Source organism: Cornus florida, unplaced genomic scaffold, assembly GCF_030987335.1.
Source record: "Cornus florida cultivar Cherokee Brave unplaced genomic scaffold, ASM3098733v1 CherokeeBrave_3.0.0_Hap2_Chr04, whole genome shotgun sequence".
NCBI classification, from domain to species: domain Eukaryota; kingdom Viridiplantae; phylum Streptophyta; class Magnoliopsida; order Cornales; family Cornaceae; genus Cornus; species Cornus florida.
This window is the reverse complement of record NW_026775574.1, coordinates 66,463,074-66,487,747: the sequence shown is the minus strand read 5'-3', so window position 1 is coordinate 66,487,747 and position 24,674 is coordinate 66,463,074. Positions and strand designations below refer to the sequence as shown.

General features: G+C 34.5%; 1 protein-coding gene across 1 annotated transcript; it reads left to right on the top strand.

The window, feature by feature from the left end:
• Positions 1–334: 334 nt before the first annotated feature.
• LOC132303400 (ACT domain-containing protein ACR4-like) lies at positions 335–3,734 on the top strand. The gene is made up of 7 exons (XM_059800636.1): positions 335–692; positions 835–880; positions 1,008–1,122; positions 1,234–1,301; positions 2,078–2,677; positions 2,993–3,097; positions 3,193–3,734. The coding sequence occupies exons 1-7, from the start codon at positions 619–621 to the stop codon at positions 3,535–3,537; spliced, it is 1,353 nt and encodes a 450-aa protein (XP_059656619.1). The 5' UTR covers positions 335–618; the 3' UTR covers positions 3,538–3,734.
• The last annotated feature ends 20,940 nt before the right edge of the window (positions 3,735–24,674 follow it).

Genomic DNA, 24,674 nt, shown 5'->3' with positions numbered 1-24,674 from the left:
TGTTCATTTACTTAAAAACTTAAACTATTAATAATGCTGCATACCTAGACATTTATTTCTCTTTCAATTTTTATGAAATTCGATGTAAGATGAAGTACCCCTCTATCACTATGGTAGTACTACCCCCTAACAAAGGATCCTAACCCTAAATCAAATTGTTTAAAAAGTGGCCAATGGAAGTTCTAAAACAGGGCCAATATGTAACCATTTTTAAAGAGATTAGAAAACAAACCCTAGGAGTCTAAGGCAGGGAGGGGGAGTGTGGTACCCACATGAGCAGAGACAACAAGGCTGATTTAGTCCCCTATTGAGCCTCCATTTTCCTTGTTACGTCCCTCCAAAAAGACTCTTGGTTCAACTCAAGAGCCACCCCACCTATTTGCCTGTTTTTTAGCCAATTTTACCATCAACCTCCCCCAACTTGATTCCATTGGCAGAAACAACTACACACTCTCACAAGAGAGACCACAGAGAGAGAGAGAGAGAGAAAACACAACAGAGCATACCCTTTTTATATCTCTCTCTGTGTCTCTCTATATAGATACATATATATATATATATCAACTAGAGCTCTGTTATTGTCCAGAAGAAGAAACCCTTTTCGCTGTATTTCTTCAAATGGATTATTGGTCTTCTTCTGTGACCGTTGATGACGAATTCGAGAAGCTTGTACTTCGTATGAACCCACCAAGGTAGTACTTCAATTCTGTCATCCTTTTCTTTCTTTCCTGTTGTTTCTTCAAATTTCACGTTCTTGATCTAATATGGTTGAATTCGAAGTTCTTGGCAATTGGGTTTGTTAGTTAATTGTTGTTCTTGATGTTGAATCTGTAGGGTTACTGTTGATAATGCCTCGGACAGAAAAGCCACTTTGATCAAGGTAAATTGAATCTTTATTGTGTGAATTGGGTTATCTTTTTTTTCGTTAAATTGAATTGGGTTTATCTTGAATTGGTTGATTTAAGAGGATTTCACTATGAAATGTATTATATGTGGATTTTTCTCAGGTTGATAGTGCAAATAAGCGGGGGAGCTTATTGGAGGTGGTTCAGGTTCTGACTGATTTGGATCTAATTGTTAGACGGGCTTACATTTCTTCAGATGGGGAATGGTTCATGGATGGTTGGCTTTTTTATCCTTTTATTTACTATCCTATTAATTTAATTGGGGTTTTTTTTTTCATCATTTTTATGATTCAGTATTGATTTTCTTGCTTTATAATTGTTACTGCAGTGTTTCATGTTACTGATCAATATGGCAATAAGCTCTGTGAAGAAAATGTCGCGGAACGTATTCAGCAGGTAGATCTGCGGAACTAGTCTTCTCTCTTCATTGACCTGAATTTTGTTAAGAGTTTCCTGGGAAATGCTATGGAGGTTTAGTTTCAGATTTATGCATAATCAGTATATTACAGTATATGGTTTGGGATTTTTTTATTTTTAGAAGTATTTTACTGAAATTAGACTCCATTTTCTTCTCACTGTGTTGTGTGAGACCAACTATTTCACTAAATGTGAAGAAAAATAAATTAGGTCTATAGAGCAAAGTAGACCCCTTTTGCTCTATAGAATGCTTGAATGATTTTATATGCTTTGGTCCTGCTTGAGTTTTAATCGACTTGTTAAAAATTAGGTCCTGCTTGAATTCTAAGTTAGAAAATGTTCTACAAGTTAAATCAACATCAGAGTTACTCCAAATGTCACAAAAAATAAAAAATAAAAGAAGAGAAGAGTCTTATTTCGCCTGAGGCGTTGTTTGGCTAGCACTTCAAATTGAAAATTATATTGATTTTTGCTATCAAAAGAAAGACAAACTCTTCTTAAATCTCATCTAATAAATACTATGGTGGTCTTTGGTAAAATATGCAAATATAGTGAGAGGAGCAGGGCTGGTAAAAAAAATTGCATTTTAGTTCCCCTACTTCAAAGAAAGTGTTTGATTACTAGGTACACATAGAGTAGAGAAATGAAGAATTGGCTGCAGTTTAGTTTGTACAATTTTGTATTATACAACGTACTGCTTGGAACCATGTGAATATCTCTATTCATGTTGCTGATTAATCTTTTACATGTTGCAGTCACTGGGACCAAGGGGACGTAGTTTCCGGTCCTTGAAAAGGTCTGTGGGTGTCCAAGCTGCTGTGGAACACACAACCATTGAATTGACTGGAAGAGACCGACCAGGTTTGCTTTCGGAGATTTTTGCTGTCCTTGCTGACCTGAAGTGTAATGTGGTAGCTGCTGAAGTCTGGACCCACAATTCAAGAATGGCATCAGTGGTTTACATCACAGATGAAGGAAACGGGTTACCAATAGGCGATCCTGACCGCCTTGCTAAGATTAAGCAGCTTCTCCTATATGTGCTTAAAGGGAACAGAGATAAGCGAGGCGCCAACACTGCTGTTTCTGTTGGTTCTACTCATACTGAAAGGAGGTTGCATCAAATGATGTATGCTGATCGTGACTATGATACTCGTGATACGGATATTGGGTCCACGAGTGACCGGAGCAAACCCTTTGTTACTGTAGAAAATTGTGTAGATAAAGGATATACTGTGGTGAACTTGAGGTGTCCTGACCGGCCCAAGCTACTCTTTGATACAGTGTGCACATTGACGGATATGCAGTATGTGGTATTCCATGCCACTGTCATTGCCGAAGGACCAGAGGCGTATCAGGTATTCTTCAATGCTCTTAAAGTTACATAGTTCTATATATATATATATATATATATATATATATATACTTGAGTTAAATATGTTGACTTTTAAATGAAAACAGATTTCCAAGCTTCTGGCAAGTGCATTATCATAATTTGTAACCTAAATCTTATTTCATTTTAGTTAAATCCATTATCCTTTCTAACGGTCATGGTCACTGAAGATCCCCCACCCCCCCCCCCCCCCCCAAATTGTGCATACATCTAATTGACCAAATGAAATATTTTTATATGAAATCTCATTGTGTTGTGTGCTACACACTTTTTCTACTAGGAATACTTTATCAGGCATATGGACGGGTGCCCAATTAGTTCTGAAGCAGAGAGGCAGCGAGTAATTCATTGTTTGGAGGCTGCCATTAAGAGGCGAACTTCTGAGGTACGTACACGAACAAGTTTTCTTTAATCCAGCTTTCCACTTTCTCTTCAATCTGATTTACACGTGATCGTCTTGCATTATTGCTCATAATGCAGGGTATAAGACTAGAACTGTGTGGTGAAGACAGAGTTGGCCTTCTCTCTGATGTAACTCGCATATTTAGAGAAAATGGTCTCTCAGTCAGCCGGGCTGAGGTCACAACCAGGGGTTCCCAAGCTGTGAATGTTTTCTATGTGACTGATGCATCGGGTGACCCTGTTAAGAGCGAAACAATTGAGGCTGTTCGAAAAGAGATAGGCCTGACTGTGCTTCGTGTGAAGGATGATGCCTACTCAACCTCACCACCCCAGCAGAGTGGGAGATTTTCTTTTGGGAATCTTTTCCGGACAAGATCGGAGAAGTTCCTCTACAACTTGGGCTTGATGAAGTCATGTTCCTGAGCAATTTACTTAGGTAACTTGGTGGTGTTGATTTTTTCTGTAAATGTTAGGATAGTTTGGTGCTTTAATAATAGGGCTTCAAAACTGTATTGCAAAGATTTTGGTCAATCATTAGTTGATCTTTGGTCCCAACCTTGTAAATATTTAGTGTGAAATGTACATTTCTCCTAATGCATGCCTCCTTTGGTCGAGTACAATTTTGATGTTCAATGTATCTGTAGGGATTTTAAAATTCCATGCCCAGGTCGAGAAAACTCTATTAATTTGACTCTATTTATTTGTCTTTGACCTCCAAAATATATATATATTTTTTTTTGAATTATTTCAAAATTTAATGAGAAATAAAAAACAATTGATGTTGCCTATAAAAAAAAGAAAAAAAGAAAAAGTGCAGGTGCCACGCGCGAGATTCTCAAACTATTATTAGTATGTGTTGGAATGTGTGTTGACTTGTTCCTGTTAGATATTAATTGAGGGTGGATGCCCTATGAATCTATGATTGATTTCAGATTTTCCGGTGGAATTGGTTTTCACATAAAAAGGGAATTTGGTTATTGAGTAGTAGGACCTGATTGGATTAACAGCTGTTGTGTTTGTGTTCATTTTTAGCAACAATCTTTTTCACCCGTAAAATCTTGTGTTTTATTGTGTCTATGAAATCTTAACCAGAAGCAATTCTAAATGAGAATGAGGATGGTCTTTCCCGCCCCAAACCTCTCCATTGTTATCTCTAGTGGTGATAATTAAAGATGGGACTGCAACTCAAGTCCCGTAAAATTTTACAGGCATGGATAAGGCATTTGAATCCATGGAATGAGATTATGTTTTAAGTTTAGAGCCCGGATTTATTTTAGATAGAATTTGAACAAAGGTTACATTAATCCAAGCAACAAAAAGAACTTGAAATACAAGAAGAGTTTATAAATTTTATATTTTTGTGCCCCTCGTAAATTTTAGTGTGTCAAATTTCGACCCTCTACATTTACTAATTTAATATTTAGTATTTCTTGTCTTGTAAAAAAATATTAAAATCATATAATTTGTACCATGATATTATATCATAATCCTCTCTAGTGAGAGATATACAAGGTTTTATTCATTCAATATCATTAATGATGTGTTACTATAACAATATAAATTTTTTCATTAAAAAGGATCATTAATGATATGTTACTGTAACAGTATTAAATTTTTCATTAAAAAGGATTTTGATTATAAAAAAAAAAGGAATTTGGGGGGGGGGGGGGATGAGCTCATGATGTCATGGCTCTCTAATATATTTGGTATGGTCGGCCTAATTGTGAGATTGAGGAGGCAAAATTGACTTTGTTCTTTGCAATTTGATTTGATAATTGAAATGATTTGTCACAAATGTTTGGTTTTTCATTGCCTTTCCATTTTTTTTAAACTTGTCACATTCATTGACAAAGGTCAATTTTTTGTTGTTTTCATTCATGTTACAGACAAGTACTGTTACTAGGTAAGCAGGGAACACCATTTCACATTTTTCAGTAATACAACTACAAAAACGTCAAATCATTCTTGCTAACTAGTCAAATGACTCAATAATTCAAAATAATAATACTAGTAATAATAATAAACTTTAGATTCTTTAGTATAGTACTACACTCCATTGTTGATTGTAATTACGGTGGACTGTTTGCGATGTATTAAGGATTTAGATAATATTGACATAAAATAATATAATTAGAGCAACCCGGACAAGGCAAATGTGTACAATATTTTATACTGTTTTGAATGAAAGTCTTTAGTTTGCACATTATACCCAAGTAGGCCCCACGCCATATTACACATTTCACACTTCACACTCCACAAATGAGGAATAGAGTAGCGTAAGCAGCTGTGGGCTATTGTTTATGATAACGACGTAAAATGAAAAAATGATATTGTGTGATGGTGAGTAAAATAATGATGATATGTGTATTGTATTAATTAATTAATATAAAAATAGTCATAATTTAATTAATTAAAAAAGAGTTAATTTTTCTAACTGAATAAAAAGGGTCATTTAATTTGCATAAGTATTTAATTAATTATTTTTTAAAAAAAAAGTTGTACTTTTTGACTTATCAATTTAATTTATTTATTTATTACATAATAATTTAATTAATTTGCATAATAATATAAAAATGACATTTTATTCGATTAATAAATTTAAACTTCTTTGTCACGTAATGATTTAATTAATTTGCTTAATAATATAAAAGTTACATTTTATTTGATTATACCAAATTATTTTTTTATAAAAAAAATCTTTTGTCTAAACATATAATTGGACAAACAACTATAGCCATTAGCATTATAATTGTTGAGAATAAAACCGTTGAAAAAAAAAAAAAAAAAAAACAATTAAAAAAATTATTTTATTTTTTTTAAAATAATAATATAATAAAGTTTAGAATGAAAAAATGAGTGCACAACCAGAATTTAGAGTCTCCAAAATAAGTGTTGAACCAATTGCTTATGTGGTTGTATACTTACATAAAGTGTATAATGAAAATGAAGGCCAACACCGGAGATGCTATTAGTTCCAGAGTCTCTTTATCAATTTTTTTTTTTTTTTTTTTCATTTTTAAAAAACACACTTAAAAAGATGAAAAATAATAAAGCAATTGTTCCATATTATGTACTTTTATTAAAAATTTATGTCTAATTGTGTTATAGCTTTAGACACTTAAAATTTTATGCTAATTATATATTTAGTTTGTTGAAGAAAATGACAAAAAAAATCAATGCGAAATCTGATAGTTTAATATTGTTAAAGATGATCAGACTTGTAGAACTGTTCAAGATGAAAAAATTTGTGAAATTTGATTACTCAAAATTAATGCCTACTCCTTAAACTTATGAGACTATTTGAGGCGTGTATTTAATTTTTTTTTTTTAAAGTAATTTTATAACAATATTTATAGAGATTCAAAAGCTTCAAGATTCAAATCAATGGTTTTGAAACAGTGTATAATGGTTGTCACTATTCAGATTAAATTTTAAATCTAACCAGGAAGTCTAGTAGTTTTTACCATTATTTCTATAGCACACTGACATTCTCAAATTTATATAAACTTCACAAAACTTGTCAAGTAATGAATAAATATTTTACATATTCTTTGGAGGATTATAGAACTATACTTAATAGCTAACACTTGTATAAATCATCTTCTGTTCATTGTAACACCCTTGACCTATAAATAGATGTGAAGTTCACACCAAGTGACCAAACCAAATGTTTTAAAGGCGAGATTATGCTAATTATTGTGCTCGACCGCTGGTGTTTTGTGAACAAACCAAATGTTTTAAAGGCGAGATTATGCTAATTATTGTGCTCGACCGCTGGTGTTTTGTGTCCATTTTTAACAGCAGTGCAAAAATTCGAATGATAATGATTTAACTGAGTATTAAGTAAGATATTTCTATAAATGTATGTCTAACGACATACATACGAGAGATATTTTTTAATATTGCGAATAGGGTAATATCTATTACAAGTAAAAAAAATTGGCATTTAGATAATATGTACAAAAAAAAATTTGTTAATCAAAATTAAATTTTTTTTTTTTTCAAATTTTATCCTACAAATATACGTTGCAACTACCAAGTCGCAATTGCAACCAAGTCGCAATGATTTTACATTCTCGTATAAATATAATATACTTCTTACATAAATAAACAAAATGTTAAAGATATTACACCTTAGAGACTTATCGTTATACAAAAGTAATTTTACTCAGTCTAGTTATTGTGATAAATCATGCATATTTCAAAAGGACTAAAAAAAATAGGGCTTACAAAATTTGAAAAAATGGTGCTAGATCACTTAGGGCACGCTTACACAAAAACAAGTGACTCTATTCACGTAAACCATAGCCGAACTCTAGATGGGGAGCTAATGTCCTAATGTGACCTGAACTTTAGATGACTAGGACCTCAAAATTAAAATAGACCTCTTAGAGGATTAAAACCCTAAATTAGTTAGACTCCTAAGTGAAGTTAATTATATGAGATCCTCTCCTGTCAGAGGAATACACGCTTGCATTCAATTGGTGAAGTATTATAATAGTGAGAAATGGGTAAGGTTCGAAATTTGTTACTATTTGTTTCCACTGCATTTTATATCATTATAATAACGTGCGTGTAAATTTCATACTATTATAGTAATACGAATTATGCTGATGATAATGCACTTCACCAATTGATAGAACAAATAATAAAATAGGGTTGTAATTTGGACTGTGGCCTACATAATTTAAACATGTGATATATTTCATTAGAGTATCTCTGGCTGTTTGTTAAAATATTCTTTTATGTAAATTATACACTGCGTGATGTGTAAAGTTTTTTTTTTTATTTTTTATTTTTTATTTTTTTTATCTCTAGCCGTCTGTTAAGATATACTGGCATATCACCAATGTGTAAAATTAGAGCATCTCCAACCGTTGTGTATAATTTTTTTTTTTTTTTTTTTTTTTTGTAAATATGATGTGTTATAATAAATTTACACAAAAAAAAATTTGAATTATTTATTTTTAGCTTCGAGAAAAGAAGTTTACGACCCGTGGGCCTTCTACCTCCACGCGACATTGCTCCGTCAGGCTTTCGCCCATTGCGGAAAATTACTTGGTGTGGTGTCGTGGTAATGCACCAAATTGTGTGTAGTGTGGTCAAGTTTGAATTTATAGAGTGTCACTACTACCTCTAACTACTAATATAGCTAGGTTGAGTAGGGATCGTCCCAAGGGAATTGAAAGCAATATTGATATGGAAACAAGGTCGGATAGTAGGTCGAGTGATCAAAAAGGAGGTTTGATTAGTTAATTAAACTACAATGTAAACAAATTCAATTCAAAGCAATTGAAGTAAATAAAGGGTAGAGAAATAATAGAGAGGGGTCTTGGGACTTAGAGGTCACCACTAAACATCACCTTTCTAGACACTCAATGTATAATGAATGAGGGAAAATATATTTGGCAATACTAATATGTGTGATTGATTGAATCAACAAGTATGGATGACTAATTAAATATACATTGTCTAAACAACCTAATGAATAGCCCAATATATCAAACTAAGCCATTATTCCTTCCTTTAAGCTCACAATCAAAACACATGAACAAGCTAAAGAATTATACTTCTTGCATTCATAAGCATGAAACACCAAACAACAAGTATGGATTGTCCTCCCATCTAAGAAAGTAGGGCAACTACACTACAACTAAACTAGAGAAATGAAAATTAAACTAATTAAACTAAAGTAGAGGCACAATCCATTAAGAAATGAGTATGAACCATCAAATAAGCCATAAGAGTATTCCATTAAAGCACTATGCTTTAACAATCTCTAGATTCATAGCATCAACACACATAGACATGCATCAATATCACAAAACCAAGAGATAAATACATGAACATCTATTCTAGCATACATAGTCATATGAATAGAATGAAATGATCATTTAAAAGTATTAAACAATACAAATTATTATAGAAACAAGATTCATATATAAATCAAATATCGAGACAAGAACTACAACATAAATCCCCTTAAAATACAAAACATCAAAATCTAGAAAGCATGCTTAGGGCTAACTCTAGCCCCAAGAAGATGTTTAGCCACTCATTGATGTAGTCATCCAACCCTCAAGTGCCATCTCCATGGTAGGAATGATCTTCTTCTTGATGGAAACCCTAGATGAATGGAAGAACTCCCAAATGATGTGTATCTCTCTAATCTCTAGACTCCTCTAACCTCTCTCTCTAAGATTGTGTGTATTTCTAAGATTGTATCTCTCATCTCCTATGTAAAAATGGCTCAAAATCCTTATATAGGTAGCTCAAGTGTCACACCCAATGGTCAGGTTTCGTGCACTTGGGCCTCTTTAATGATTGCACCATGAGCTATCTTTTAATGAGCTGGACTCTATTTTTTTTCGAGCTTGAGGAGGTTCGATCGATCGAATTTTGATGAGATCGATCGAAGTATAGCCAGATCAATCAAAGTATGGCCAGATCGATCAAACCTTGGTGGCGCCTTTTTGGAATAAGACAAATCTAAGATATTTTAAGGATATTTTGGGAAAAAGACAAAAGTGGTAGGTGGGGATAAGATCAAAGAAGTTTGATCGATCTAAAAAATGTTGGATCGATCGAAGATGAAAATTCTTGAGGATAAGGACAAGGGGTTTGATCCATCTTGATAAGGCTGGATCGATCACTGTGAGATTGATCGAAGATTTGTTTGATCGATCGAAACTTGCTATTTTCCACCACTTTGATTTTACTTTGCTCATTTATTCCATTTAACTTGAGATTACTTCTTTTATGCTCTAATTTAGCTGAATTGACTTATTTTGGGGATAAGCGCCTGAAAAGGGCAATAACATAAAATTAGTCTAAAACGGGAAAATAAGATAGTTAAAGGTCCTAGAATACACGAGCTTAAGGGGTGTAAATAAGTACTTTTCAGTGCTTATCACACCCCCAAACTTAAATATTGCTAGTCCCTAACAATGAATTACGAATTAAAGGAATGAAATAAACAACTATACAACTATGAACTAGAAAGCAATAAATAGATAACGCCACTTTCGTAGGGAATACGATTGCATTTAACACATGTAACAAGCCTTTAAAACCCCTAAGTTACCCCTAGTGGACGAGTGAAGTCTCGTGAGGGTTTCCAGAAATGATACCCACAAACATTAAGCTCATTCTCATAAAAGAGGCACCAATATTGCAAACAAGCATTGGGAAAAAACTACCTCAAGTATGCAATTTTTCAACCTTTTCCAAGCAATCTCTCAAAATCTCAACATCAAGCAAACAAATATGGTCATCCATACATCAAGGAAAATAATCATGCAAATCAAAACAACACTAGAATCCTTTTTGAGTGGACCGGCATCAAATATGCTGCTATTTAAGCCAACTAAAGAAATGATCACATCTTTACTCTCAAACTAGCACACAAATCTAGTCCCAATCATCAAAACAAAGAGTGGACCTTTTATTAAAGCTCATTCATCTAGGTGCGCTTATTCTTTTTACTCGATTTTTTTTTTTTTTTTTTTTTTTTTACACTATCCTAAGGATAAAAGATGGAAGCATAGTGCAATGTGCTGATCTATTAAGCTTTCTAGTGATCCGTGAGGTCGAGCGTTAGGTCAATGACTCCCAAACCAGACGGCTTTAGGGCACTAGGTGTTTAAACACCCCTAATGACTTATGTTACCCAAGAATTGACTCTAGAGGGGGGGTGAATAGAGTCAATGGCCAATTTTTGCAAATTATAGAAGTACAATTTCTAATCAACAGTATAACCAATTATGTAATAAACAAGATATGAAAGTAATCAATTTAGCATAACTGTAAAAGAGATAAGGGAAGAGAAATTGCAAACAATAACACGGCGATTTTTGCGAGGTTCAGAAACTCCTACTCCTCGGCTCAAGATCCCTCTTAAGACTTCCCAAATTCCTTAGGGCTTCTCCTTAATGGTGAAGAGCAAACCTTCAATTGAAGCAAGACCTTGCTTCTCTTTCTTGCTAGGAGAACACCCTTCTCCTAGGCTTCCTTTTGGGTCACACCAACCATTTACAGTATCCTTGCTAAGAGACCACCTCTCTTAGTTTTACATAGGCCACACCAGCCCTTACAATTTCTTTGCTAAGAGAAACTCTTCCTCTTAGGCTTATAGCAGATTTGTAGATAGAATTTGTAGTACAAGAAATCCTCTCAAGAACTGATACAAATCAAACCTCACAATAGAGTATATAAGAAATCAAGTGAAGCTCAAACTCTAAGTATGAAATGTATGAGAGATGATGAGGAAAAAACAGAACAAAAGCTCTGATGAAATACTAGAACAAAAGTTCAGCAAAGGCTCATTATATGCTCTCTGAAGTTCACTCTGATTCAACTATGGAAGCTTGTATATGAGATAAAGATTGATGTCTGAACAGAGGCTCTATGAGTGAGTATAACCAGACCAAAAGCTCTGTATAATGGTAGAGCCAAAAGCTCTCTTTGATGCACTTGAATGAATGTTCTTGAATGCTCTCTCAAGTAGTATAATAGAGCAAAAACTCTATGAAGATTAAAACAAGAGCAACAGCCCTTTTAATCTTTACTGGAATCTCTCAAGATAGAATAAGAATGAAATGAGAGAGATGAAGAGAAGATTGAGAACAAAAACTCTCTTTGCAATGTAATATGATGTCTCTTAAAATCGTGTTTTTTTTTTCAAACAAGCCCTCTGTATATATAAAGAAATTCATAGCTCAATATAGCTGTTAGAAGTGGTTAATGGAAATAAATGCAGAAAAATTGTCGTTGTAATTCAAAACCCTCAAAGGAGCCGGCTCTTTGCAAAAGTGGAGGCGGCTCAATTTCAAATGGAGGCGGCTCCATTAAAAAAGTGGAGCAGGCTCTTTTTCCTGAAATGGAGAAATGGAGCCTTCTCTAGTTTTGTAGAGCCTTCTCTACTTTCCTGAGCCTTCTCTAATTTTGTAGAGCCTTCTCTATTCTTTGAGAGAGCTGGCTCTATTTCTTATAGAGGCTGCTCTTACTTTATGAAGGTTGCTGCTAAATTGGACAGAAAAAAGTGCATGACTTCAAATGGACATAACTCAGTCCATGAAACTCCAAATGAGGTGAAATTTGAGTCTAAATTTATTGTCTTGAAATTAGCTATCTAAAACCACCAGCCTTGCTCAAAAATTCCAACCATAGAAAAAGTTATGGCTATTTAAGTGCAACCTGGTCAGAATTTTCGCAGAGCAGAATCAAGTATTTTGTGAAGCTCATATCTCAGTCATTTTTAATCCAATTCAGGTGAAATTTGAGTCTAAACTCAAGGGCTCGAAGTCAACTTTCCAATGCCACTGGCCTTGTGTAAAAATTACAACTACACAAATAGTTATAGCAGTTTTAGTGCACGCTGGTTTGAAATTTTCTAGACTGAAAATAGCTTCTTTTGAGATATCCATCTTTCTAGCACTAAGGACTTTGATGAATGATTCATTAAGTTCAAGGCCTGTTTCTAAGAGTCTAGGGACATTTGAAGATGATAAATTTCAAGTGTATTGTGTCCTAGAGTCATTTACCAAATTTTGGCAACAAAGGCTTTAAAGATGAAAAATTAATTCAATGCCTTTTCCTTTTCTTTTTAGAGACCAAAATAAATATAATGATTAATGTGCATGGTCCTAGAATTTCTAGCTTAAAAAATGAGTTCTTTCAAAGCTTATCAAGCTTGAACTAACTATTTCTTAGCAAAGATTTCATATGACAATATATATAAATGAAGTTCCTAGTCTATTGCTAATGGTCATAGGAGCATATGAATGATATATGATATGCATGGTCCTATAATTTTGAGCTTCAAAAAATATTCAAATATACTTTGACATTGAATCTTAAGCTTTCACCATCCTATCTACCCTTTTCTTCATTCTTTGACCACGATTGTTTAGGCTTGATGAAGACTTGCTTTCTTTCTTTGAAATGCTTTGTGTGATCTTTGAAGTCCGAGTTTTTCTTTGATTTTTTGCAACTTTGATGCTTCCTTGAATCCATTGCTTGAATGTTTGGAATGCTTTGGAATGCTTGGAATGGATCTTCTAGCTCATCATTGAGGATTGAATGTTGATCAACAATATATCACTCAATGAAAACATTAGTACATAAACATCATTAATGGTTTGTAATCATCAAAACATAAGATTGACCTTTAGATAAAATCCTTAGGCCAACAACTTACAAGCTCAAATTGACTAGGCTACAAATCAAAACAATCTCCATCTAATCATTTCCCACTTCTCACATTTTGAGAGAAGTCATCACTTTTTTATTTTTTATTTTTTTTAATTTTTTTTTTAACATTCAATTATTAACCTAGAATTTGTGCCCTTCACCTTTTGGCACGAGAAATTCAGTGCTTGATGAGGCTAGAATCCCAGCTACTTAATGAAAAGGGATTGTTATCCACCTTTATTAAGAATGAAAGCTTCCAATGCACTACTAGCTCAATTAGGATATAATCAAATCAATAATCAATAAAGCATGTACCCCACAAATGAATGCTAATGTGCGTCTGTGCTAGTATAGAATCCTAGAGTGAATCTCAAAACAATTACAAAATCAGGATGATGTGGACCACAAGTGCAAACAAGATATCAATCTTTCGAAAAATTTACTCCTAAATAGCATCCACAAGGCATATAAGGAGTATTGGACTCTCAAGTCAAGCAATTTTTAAATCTTAAATAATATAGTCCTCAAAAGATCAAAATAATAGTTAACATGGATCTCCAATCTCAATCATGCATTTAAAACTCAACTTTAAGTAAAATGCAACAAAGACACCTTACTCCTAATCTTAAACCACACATTGTCCTCAATGTGTAATAAGAACAATGGAAAAGATGAAAAGAGTATACCGTGGTGGCAAAAGCATGAAGCCCGGCAATAACCCAATATGAAAAGGGTCTCCCCCAAACCTGGAATCAATAACCTATTTGAATAACCATACTAACAAACTCACATCAAATATCAAATGGGATAAGAATAATCGAATCATGTATTCTAAGGCAATATAACGCAAGATGAAAGAGATATATGAGATCAAACCCAATAAAAAATATGAAAGTAACATGACTATACATAAAGGCACAATGGTGAAAAGTTTTATATTTTTCTTTTTATGAAAGCAAGTATATACAAAATGCAAGAAAAACAAAGAATAAAATGCATGAAGAAAATGCAAAAAGAAAAATAAAGAAGGCAAAATGTAATAAAAGAATATGTACATTGCAAGAAATAAAAAACAAAGCGTAAGAAATGAAACAAGAACAAAATAATGAAAAATGAAAATAAAACTTATTTATTTATTTATTTATTTATTTTTTTTACATAACAAGTATGTACAAAAAAATAAAAATAAAAAGGCAAGTAAATAAAAATACAAGAAGTAAAGATGCAATGAAATAAAGAATGCAATTTTTATTTTTTTTATTTTTGTTTATTATTATTATTATTATTATTATTATTATTATTATTTTTGTAGAAAGAAGTGTGGAAACAATGAAATAAAATGAAAGAAATAAGAATGAACATGAATATGAATGATATATAAGATAAATGGTACAATGTGTCATGTGGGTGCTAAGTTTAACGGCTTTAGCAAGACGGAATGCTGCTTTGAAATATTTATTTTTATTTTTTAATAACATCCTAATCGATCGAAGAATGATCGATCTAACTTCGATCGATCCAACTTCGATCGATCCAAAACCTGAAAATCTGCAGACAGCTTCGAACGATACACAGAGAGAGGAAATATGTAGAGATCCAAAAAATTTCTAAGTACAAAACTTTGATCGATCCAAGGGAAACTGGATCGATCTTGGAATTTTTAGATCGATCAGAAAGACAGTTTGCACGATACACAGAGAGCTGAAATATGCAGGAAATTTACGCACGATGAAACAGAGAGGTGATTGGATGCAGAGATGACTGTTCGATCGATCGAACTTCTTTTGAGATCGATCAAACATGCAAGAACATGCAGTAAATTGAACTTCTCTTGAGAACATTGAGTCAACACTAAATCTCATCGTAGATTGGATTTACTAAAAGGGTGGCTTCTGCATGTCTTTGAAAAACTTGTCCCTCAATGTAGGGTTTCAACCTTTGTCCATTCACTTTGAATGTAGTTCCATTTTTTAAACTTTGAATTGCAACCGCCTCATGAGACGCAACAGAGATGATCTCATACAGACCTTCCCATTTGGTTCGCAACTTCCCAAGAAAGAGTTTTAATCTAGAGTTAAAAAGCCAAGCTTTTTGACCAGGTTCAATGATGAGCGCTGAAAAGTGTGTATTTAAACCCCTTAAGTTTAGGTATTCTAGGACCTTTATCTATCTTATTTTACCGTTTTGTATTGATTTCATGTTATTTCCATTTTTAGGTACTTATCCCCAAAACAAGTTAACTCAGCCAAATAAGAGCATAATTGAAACAATTCTAGGATTAATTAAAGAAAGGAGCAAAATAGAGCAAAAGGAAGCAAATGGTGGAATTTCAGTAACTTCGATCGATCTCAAGAAAAGTTCGATCGATCCAACTTTCATCAATCTCAGCACTTCAAGATAGATCTGAGCCATGTTTGTCCTTATTCAAAGATCTCAAAAGTTTGATAGATCCAACTTCCTTTTCCGATCGATCGAACATTCTTGTACTTATCCAAATGATTGATTTTATCCAGTTATACCACCCTACCAACCACTTTTGTCCTTTTTCCAAAAATATCTTCAAAATATCTCAGATTTGTTTTTATCCAAAAAGGCGCCGCCATGGAGGATCGATCCAACTTTAGTTCGATAGATCTCAGCCATGTTCGATAGATCAAATTCCAAGGTTCGATCGATCGAACTTCCTCCAGTGCGAAAAATTTAAATTTCCAGCTCACAAAAGTTGTCCTTTATCCAATCATTGGAGAATATTTGTTGTATGACCCCAGCTTAATTTGGGTGTTATTTGACCTACCTATATAAGGATAATGATTACTTTTTGTATCATAACATAGAGGATCATATTGTATCAAATCATATTATACCTTAAAGAACTCTTAGTGAGGAAGCAAAGAAGAGGAAGAGGCTAGAGACACCATTGGAGACTCTTTATCAACCAAGGAGCAAATTTCTTTCATGGAGCTTGCCCTAGAGGGTTGGAGGACATCATCCATGAGTGGCTAGACATCCTCTTGGGGCTAGAGTTAGCCATAAGCATGCTTTCTACTTCTTGATTTATGTATTTCTTAGGGGATTTGTATTGTGATTCATGTCTTGACACTTATATATATATATATATATATATCTTGTTTATTCAAAGATTTATGTGGTTTAATGCTTCCAATTGATCATTTCATTCTATCCATATGTCTATGTATGCTAGAATAGATGTTCAAGTGTTTATCTCTATTTCTTGTGTTATTAATGCATGTCTATGTGTGTTGATACTATAAATCTAGAGATTGTCAAGACATAGTGCTTAATGTCATGTTTTTGTGATTTATTTGATGGTTCATACTCATTGCTTGATGGATTGTGCTTCTCCCTTAGTTTAATTAGTTTAATTTCATGTCATTAGCTTAGTTGTTGTGTAGTTGTTAAATGAGAGGACAATCCATACTTGTTGTTGATGTTCCATACTTATGAAAAGCAAGTAACAGGTATCTCTAACCTTATGATGTGTTTGGATTGTGAGCTTAAAGAAATGATTAATGGCTTAATTTGATATGTTGTGCTATCCACCATATTGTTTAGACAATATATGTTTAATTTGTCATCCATGGTTAATGAAACAACCACACACACTCTATATTGCAATACATGTTCTTTCCCTCATCAATCATTCATTAAAGATGTAGAAAAACTATGCTTTGTGGTGGTCTCTAAATCCCAAGATCTCTCTCTCTTTTATTTTCTCTATTGCATTATTGCTTATTTTAGTTTAATTTGCATCTAGTTTAATTCAACCAACCAACCATTATTTTGGTCACTCGACCTACTAACCCTAATCTTGATTCCTCAACCTAGTACGACAACTCAATCCATTGGGACGATCCTTTCTCACTCATACTACATAGTGTAGGTGTTAAGCGGTTTATAAATTTAAATTATGGTGCCCACTTGACACTAATTTCCAAACTCAAAGTTTTGTGCATTGTTTTGTGCACCGCCCGAGAAGACACCATTCAAAAGATTTCTTCACAATGTGTTTGTCATGAAAAGCTTTAGTTCTCTCTTTGTAGAGTTTGGCATTATCATAAGCATTGTGTCTAAATAATAATCAAGTATCACAGATATATAAAATGATAAGAGATAGATAGAGATCAAGCAGAGGAGGTCGATTTAGCGGAGCGTGATCCTCGGATGTCTCTGGAAATGCCCTGCAGCACAGTCAAGACGTCCACACGGAGAGTAGTCACATCGGTGCTAAGGGAGGTCACATCTGCCTGAAGAGAGATAACCGCATTCTCCAAGGTCGACACGCTCTCCTAGGCTAGGTGTCTGAACTGGAGCGTCAGGGATGACTGGATCATGAAACTGAGGTATATCTTGACTTTGCTCTTGAGAATGTAATGGTGACCCTGCCGGAGAGTGATGTGGTGACTCCTCTAGAGGCTGCTGCTCCAAGTCAATCTCCAGATGTGCGTCCGCAGCCGCCGGTGGGTCTGCTGCATCATCTGCTGCTGCTGCTGCCTCCTCCATCTCTACCAACTTTGCCTCCTCAATCTCCTCAGCTGCCAAGGTGGCCTCATCCTCTAGACTCCGAATAAGAACATTGTAGCTCTTATTACAGTTCTTCTTGCCATAGCGGCAAGCCCTTGGTTCAGGATACTCCGCCGGGTGAAAATGATAATGCTGGTCCCGGAGGATCTGGGTAATCAGATGTGCGAAGGGAAGGAAGGTGGCGCGCCCGGGCTTGGCCTTGCTGATGTAGCTCGAGTAAAGTCTCATCATAACACTCTAGTAGAGTGTAGGAATAGAAAACGAATGGCCTATATAGAAGGCATAGAGGGCAGCAAGAAAATCTGAACGCTGCTGGATCTTATAGCCCGCCATAAATACATTTCGGTACAAGATCGAGTCAAAGAATCATAAATCATCGGGCAAATAAGTCCAGGTGGTGAATGTCTCCCCATCACTATAAGGGCCAGTCAAGGCAACGACCATGTTGGCGTCAGATGGCCTCCGGAAAATAAGATACTTAAGGTCGGGAGGGCAGACATGTGGGCACCGAGAAGATATGGCCAATGTCTCCACTGTGATACAGATGAGATGGCCATCAATAGTGGTCTGCAACTCTAATAAATTACTCGGGGCCGACTGGAGGTTCTGGTAGAACAACCGGACGAGCCGCGGGTAAACCGGGTAGGCCACCAGGGATAGAATAGCTGAAATGCCGCGCCGATCAATCTTATTATAGGCTGCCTTGGTCAGAATCGATCGGGAGAAGAAAGCAGTGTCAAAGACAGAGTCATGTGCCACTGAAAGGCATGAATATCTCCTGGTAGGTGTAGTACCACTAATTTTAAAAGGATAGTTTGGGTATTTTAATTATTGTTTTAGGGTTGTTATTTAATTATTTGTTTATTTGCTTAATTTAGTTAATTATGTATTTATTTAAATTAATTGTTTAATTGTAATTGTTTATTTAATTTAATTAGTTGGTTAATTGTTTAATTGAATTGTTATATTTATTAGTTTATATGAGTTATTTGTTTTAATTTCCGTGTATGCTTAGGTGGACGTAATTTGTTTATAAATTATATATGTTGTATAGTTTAGGGTTTATTTTTGTGTAATTAGGTTAGCCGACTTATAATTAGGATGAGATTAGAATTAGGTGTTTTGGAAGCCTATATATATTCTTGTTTACGTCTGCTAGGGTTGGAAAACCCTATTCATGTAGTAGTGATTTGAGAGGAAAACAGAGAGGGTCTTGAGAGGAAAACAGAGAGGGTTTTGAGAGATAACGAGGGAGGCTAAAGGAGGAAAGAAGGGATTGCTTCTGGATTAAACCAAGAGCAATGGAGGTGTTGAACGGCAGTCGGAAATCTGTCGGAAAACTCAGAGACGGTGGTTTTAGGTTTCAAAACTAAAACCGAAGGCAAGTTCTATTCTAACTCCTTCTCTTAAACCTGTGTTCTGTGCATGCCTAGGTAGACTCCGGGGTTTAAATTAATGTTAAAATATATCTTTTATGCATGATTAAACTGTATTAGTTTTCGTTGAGTTAAACTGGTTTTAGGTTGATTGAAGTTTTAATTAAATCTTGCTGCCGTTGGTTTAAAGCTTGTGTTTAATTCATGTCATTGATGTATAATAATGTTTGATAATTAATCTGGGACTGAGATTGAACCCTAATAATATAAATATAAGCAGTATAGAGGGTTTGGATATCGCCGGAGGCAAAAAAGAAGAACAGAAGGGGTAAAACGGCTCGTAGGAAGAGAGAGACGACTCCCTGAATGAGGGAGCCAGCTCCCTCCATGTTTAAGCCGGCTCCCAGGGTTGTGGAGCTGGGTCCCAGCTCCTTAAAGCTGACTCCCAAAGGTGGGGAGCCGGATCCCAAGTGTTTGGAGCAAGCTCTCACCTTTTGAGAGCTTGCTCTATCCTTGAAACACACAGAAAGTGTTTTTATGGTCTATTTGGGCTGTATAGGGTATTCTTAAGCCGTTTAAATTACCCTAAATGTTGTAAATAATTGCTATGGACCTATAAAATTATTGGGAAGCATTATTACATTAATGTATTAAGGAATGGAGCAACAGGAAGTTATGGAAAAACCTACGTGTTGAATACTGTTTTGTTAATTAATTTGCTTACTGGAACTTAGCAAATCTTTTGTATATGATTTAATAATGTTTAATCATATTTCAACCATGTTATAAGTGTAGTGGATTATTTGTAATTAACTATACTTGGATTGAATTAAATTGATATTTAATTTGTTGTAAACTATATCAATTTATGGACTGTTTGTTGGATTTAAATGCTTAGTCTTATTTTAGCAATTTAAAGGACTGGATCATGATTTTTAAATCTTGTATTGGATGCATATTATGGTCGTTTACATATTAGACTCTGTTTATGCTTATTTTGGAGTATGGTTGATGATTAAATTTAACATTTACTGCATCAATCATTTGGTTTGTGACGGTGGCATACTAGGTACGGATTAGTTCAAAATACTAAGTCCTACTTATTTTGAAATAAGTTGGATTAACTATAAAAGTTAAGTCTACTTATATGTATGTATATGCACCGGTATGGGACGGTGGCATATTAGGGATGGCTTAGTTCAAAATACTAAGACCTACCTATTCTAGGGATGGATTAGTTTCAAACACCAAGTCCTACCTATTCTGAAATAAGATGGATTAACTACAAAGTTAAGTCCTACTTATAATTATGTGTCAGGTCAATAAACCTTTTGAATGACATACCCTGAACAGACTTTATATATCTATCATTATAGTGCCGTGATATGAGCTTGAGTCTCAGGATCATGTTTAGGGTGCGTATATCGCCTAGGATGGATAACTGGACCTAATGATGTTCCTTGGTGGGTCTAGGTATACATGACCACGTTACGTACAATTTGCATGTTACCTTCTACTCAGGCTGAAACAGAACTGTGGGCTAGTGATTGTCCTATAGTGTGTATTTATACATTTTTGGACTATTTAGTTATTGCTGAGCTATCTAGGATGTATCTGCATATCGGATTTTTGTATGGATTATAGTAGGATAAAACTTGCTAGTGGGACTGACCCACTCTTATTTTTCAGGTGTTTGTCAGTTCCAGGCTTAGAGCTTGATCGTGCCGAGCAGATACAGTCACTCACTCCTCCGATTATGTATGATTACCTTTCATGTTTTATTTTTGGATTTCGTTTTTGTACTTTAATTTCTATTGGGATTCTATTAGGGGTCCACTAGATAGATTCCCGAGTTGTACGGGTATTGGACAGTTTGGATTTTATTAGTTTTAATGTTTGAGGATTTTAATATTTAAAATTCTTTTCAGCCTTTATTATTTTATTCTTAATTCATTTTGTGTTCCTGCTTTTTTACATATTAATTGTCTGATATCTCTCAGATCTGTGCTAAGACTTGATCACCCGTGGCTCTAGAATCGAGGGGTATCACAGTAGGTCTATCTCGGACCTGGTCGGGTTGTGCCTGTGGTGGTGAAAGAGGTTATATATGCTCATCCTCATCTACCGGTGAAGAAGAAGAGGATGCGGATGCAGAAGAGGTGGAGCACTCGGACTGAGCTGGAGCTAGCTCATCAGGCCCCTCTATACGCGGTCTCACTCGGTGGTGATACTGCCGGTGGGCAACAGTCTTGACTCAAGTCATGGACTGCAAAAAGAAAAGAAGCACTTGCAACTGTAGTCAATAACAGGTATATCATAAGAAATATGAATTGAAGCACAGCAAATAGAAACATGTTTGTCAAGTTAAGATAGACAACTCAGAATAAATTACATGAATCTATGCAAGTGATAATACAGCCAGGTATAGACAATGACTAAGTGAAACATGCTAGATATGACTGAACGGAATGCAACCAATGTGGAAAACACAGGCATTGGGCAAAAATTGGATAGCATGAAACACAAAAGATGATATGCAAGATAGTAAAGTTCGATCGATCATGAAAAAGATGAGATCGATCCAGGTTGGATCAATCAGGACGTGGATAAGATCGATCGAGCTCTGATTAATTAGAAAAAGAGTGTGATTGATTGAACTCTGTAAAAAAACACGAACATTCACAGATCTATGACGTGGACAACATGGGGGCGCCCGAGTAAGCTCGTAGGCCCTTTTACACCTCAACAAGTGAACAATAGTCACTTAACTAGGCATATAACCCCTAAAATCAAAATTGGAACAAAATATATACACATATATATATATATATATATACACACACACACACATGCTTCAAAGCTTCAAAAATGGCAACAATCAACATGGAAGTTCTAGATCTAACCATGGAAAACATGGAAAACTCAAGATTGAAGCTCAAAATTAAAAATAGAACCCAAAACTTACCAAGAACGAATGAGAGAAGTGGACCGAGAGAGATGAGATCGGGATTGAGGGCGAGAAAGAGTTTGGAAGCTTCTGAAATGTCGCCGGAAGCACGCCAGAGGTGGGGAAGAAGGTGAAACAGTGGTGGGAGAGAAGGAGGGTCTAAGATCGATGTTGAAATCGATCAAAATGACCCTTGGGTTATATTTTTAAAAATTGTTTACGACAAGTTCGATCGATCACTTGGGAATCAGATCGATTGAACTTAGATCGATCATGAAGGAATTAGATCGATCGAACTTAGATTGATCATAAAGGAACTCAGATTAATCAAACCCATTAAACGACAAAGTATTTATGGAAATTATTTATTTTATTTTTTAAAATTAAAATTAAAAATATTTTTGAGTTTTTGGAAAAAATAAAGCAAATTTCAAAAAATATTTTTGGATTTTTGGAAAAAGCGGTTGCTTTATACCTTTTGTGTAAAAATATATCCCCAATATCATGCCTGGATCTCACATCATTTTTACAAACCTACTTAATATATGGTTAATTCGTTAATGGGATGAGAAAGTGGGAGGAGAAAAAAAATATGCTGATGTGGTTATGTAAAAAAATTGTGTAAAATACATAATAATTTTATACATTTGTGACCTGGCAATGTATCTTAACTGCTGGAGATAAAAAAAATTTACACATCATATGTGGAAGTATATATTTTACATAAAAGGGTATTTTAACAGACTGCTGGAGATGCTCTTAAAACACTCTTTTGTGTAAAATATACACTGCCACGTATAATGTGTAATTTTTTTTTTTTTTTTTTTTTTTATCTCTAACAGTCTGTTAAGATACACTACCTACCATGTCACCAATGTGTAAGATTGTTGTGTATTTTACACAGCCACATCAGCATATTTCCTTTCTTCTACCTCTTTCTCATTCCATTAACAAATCAACCTATATTAAGTAGGTTTGTAAAATTTATATGAGACTCAAACATGACATTAGTCGGTTGTTGTGAAACCCCTTGAATCTGAAACATAGGTTGATCAGGCCCAAGTTTAAACCTAAGGGAATATCAAACAATTAATATGTAAATGAACACAGATTTCAAAATGAATTAAGAAATGAATAATTAAAAGCTGAAAGAATTCTAAAACATAATCCTTTAAAATTAAATACTTAAAATCCCGTAATCCAAAACCACCATTTATTTAACAACTCGGGAATCCATCTAGTGGACCCCTAATAAAATCCCAAACTGAAAAGGAAATAACTGTAATAAAAATCCAAAGCCAAAAATAGAAAGTAGTCCTACGTAGTCGGAGGAGTGATTCATTATATCTGCTCTCCACGCCAAGCACTAACCCTGGAACTGACGAATACTTGAAAAATAAGAAAGTGGGTCAGGCCCACATGCAAGTCCTATCCTACTATGATTCATACAGAAACTCGATACGCAGATACATCCTAGATATCTCAACAAAACCTAGAATAGTCCATATATGTATAGATACACACTACAAAACGCTCACTAGTCCAATAGGTCTGTCTCAGCCTGAGTAGAGATACCATGCAAATTGCACATAACGTGGACATGTGTACCTAGACCTACTAGGGAACAACACCTATGTCCAGTTATCCATCCTTAGAGATATACGCACCCTAACCATGGTCCTGAGACTTAAGCTCATACCATGGCTCCATAGTATAAATATATAAAGTCTGTATACTCCTAATACAAAATATCATCCATCTGGTATAGTGGCCTAATATATATATAACAATCCATCCAGAAACCAAAGTAGGTCATTCAATTATTTTACTGATATTACACAAATATGAGTAGGACTTAACCTTTATGGTTAATCCATACCTCAATCCAGATTAGGTAAGACTTTGTATTTGAACTAATCCATCCCCAGTATGCCACCGTCCCATACCGGTGCATACACTCCTCCATTTAGCATAATTGATTAAATAACACTAGGTATTCATCAATATGTCTCCAAAGTATGCATCAATATAAACTAATACATAGATAACAATATTAGGCATTCATTACAGAACCTAAAAATCATGTCCCAACTATTTAAATTGTTAAAATAAATCATAGCATTTAAATCCTCGATATCGTATATAAATTGATACAGTTAAGAGCAAGTTAAATATCAATTTAAACCAAACCAAGCATAGTTAATTGCAAGTAATTCACTACACTTATAACTCTATTTAAATATGATTAAACAATACTAAATCATGTTTACAATAATTTCCAAGTTCCAATATGTAAGTTGATTAACAACCAACGTGCAACATGTAGGATTTTTCTCTAAATTCACACTATTTATTCCTTAATCCATTTATGAATTAGTGTTTCCCTATATTTTTACAGGTCTGTGACAATCATATACATCATTTAAAGCAGTTTAAACGAAGTGAAAATACCCTGTACAGTCCAAACAGCGCCCTAAAAACCAACAGTACGCAATTCTGGATAA

Coding starts and splice junctions, on each gene's coding strand:
- LOC132303400 (XM_059800636.1), top strand. CDS start 619: ATGGATTATTGGTCTTCTTCTGTGACCGTTGATGACGAATTCGAGAAG. Junction 693..834: donor CTTCGTATGAACCCACCAAG/GTAGTACTTCAA, acceptor TTGAATCTGTAG/GGTTACTGTTGATAATGCCT. Junction 3,098..3,192: donor TTAAGAGGCGAACTTCTGAG/GTACGTACACGA, acceptor CTCATAATGCAG/GGTATAAGACTAGAACTGTG.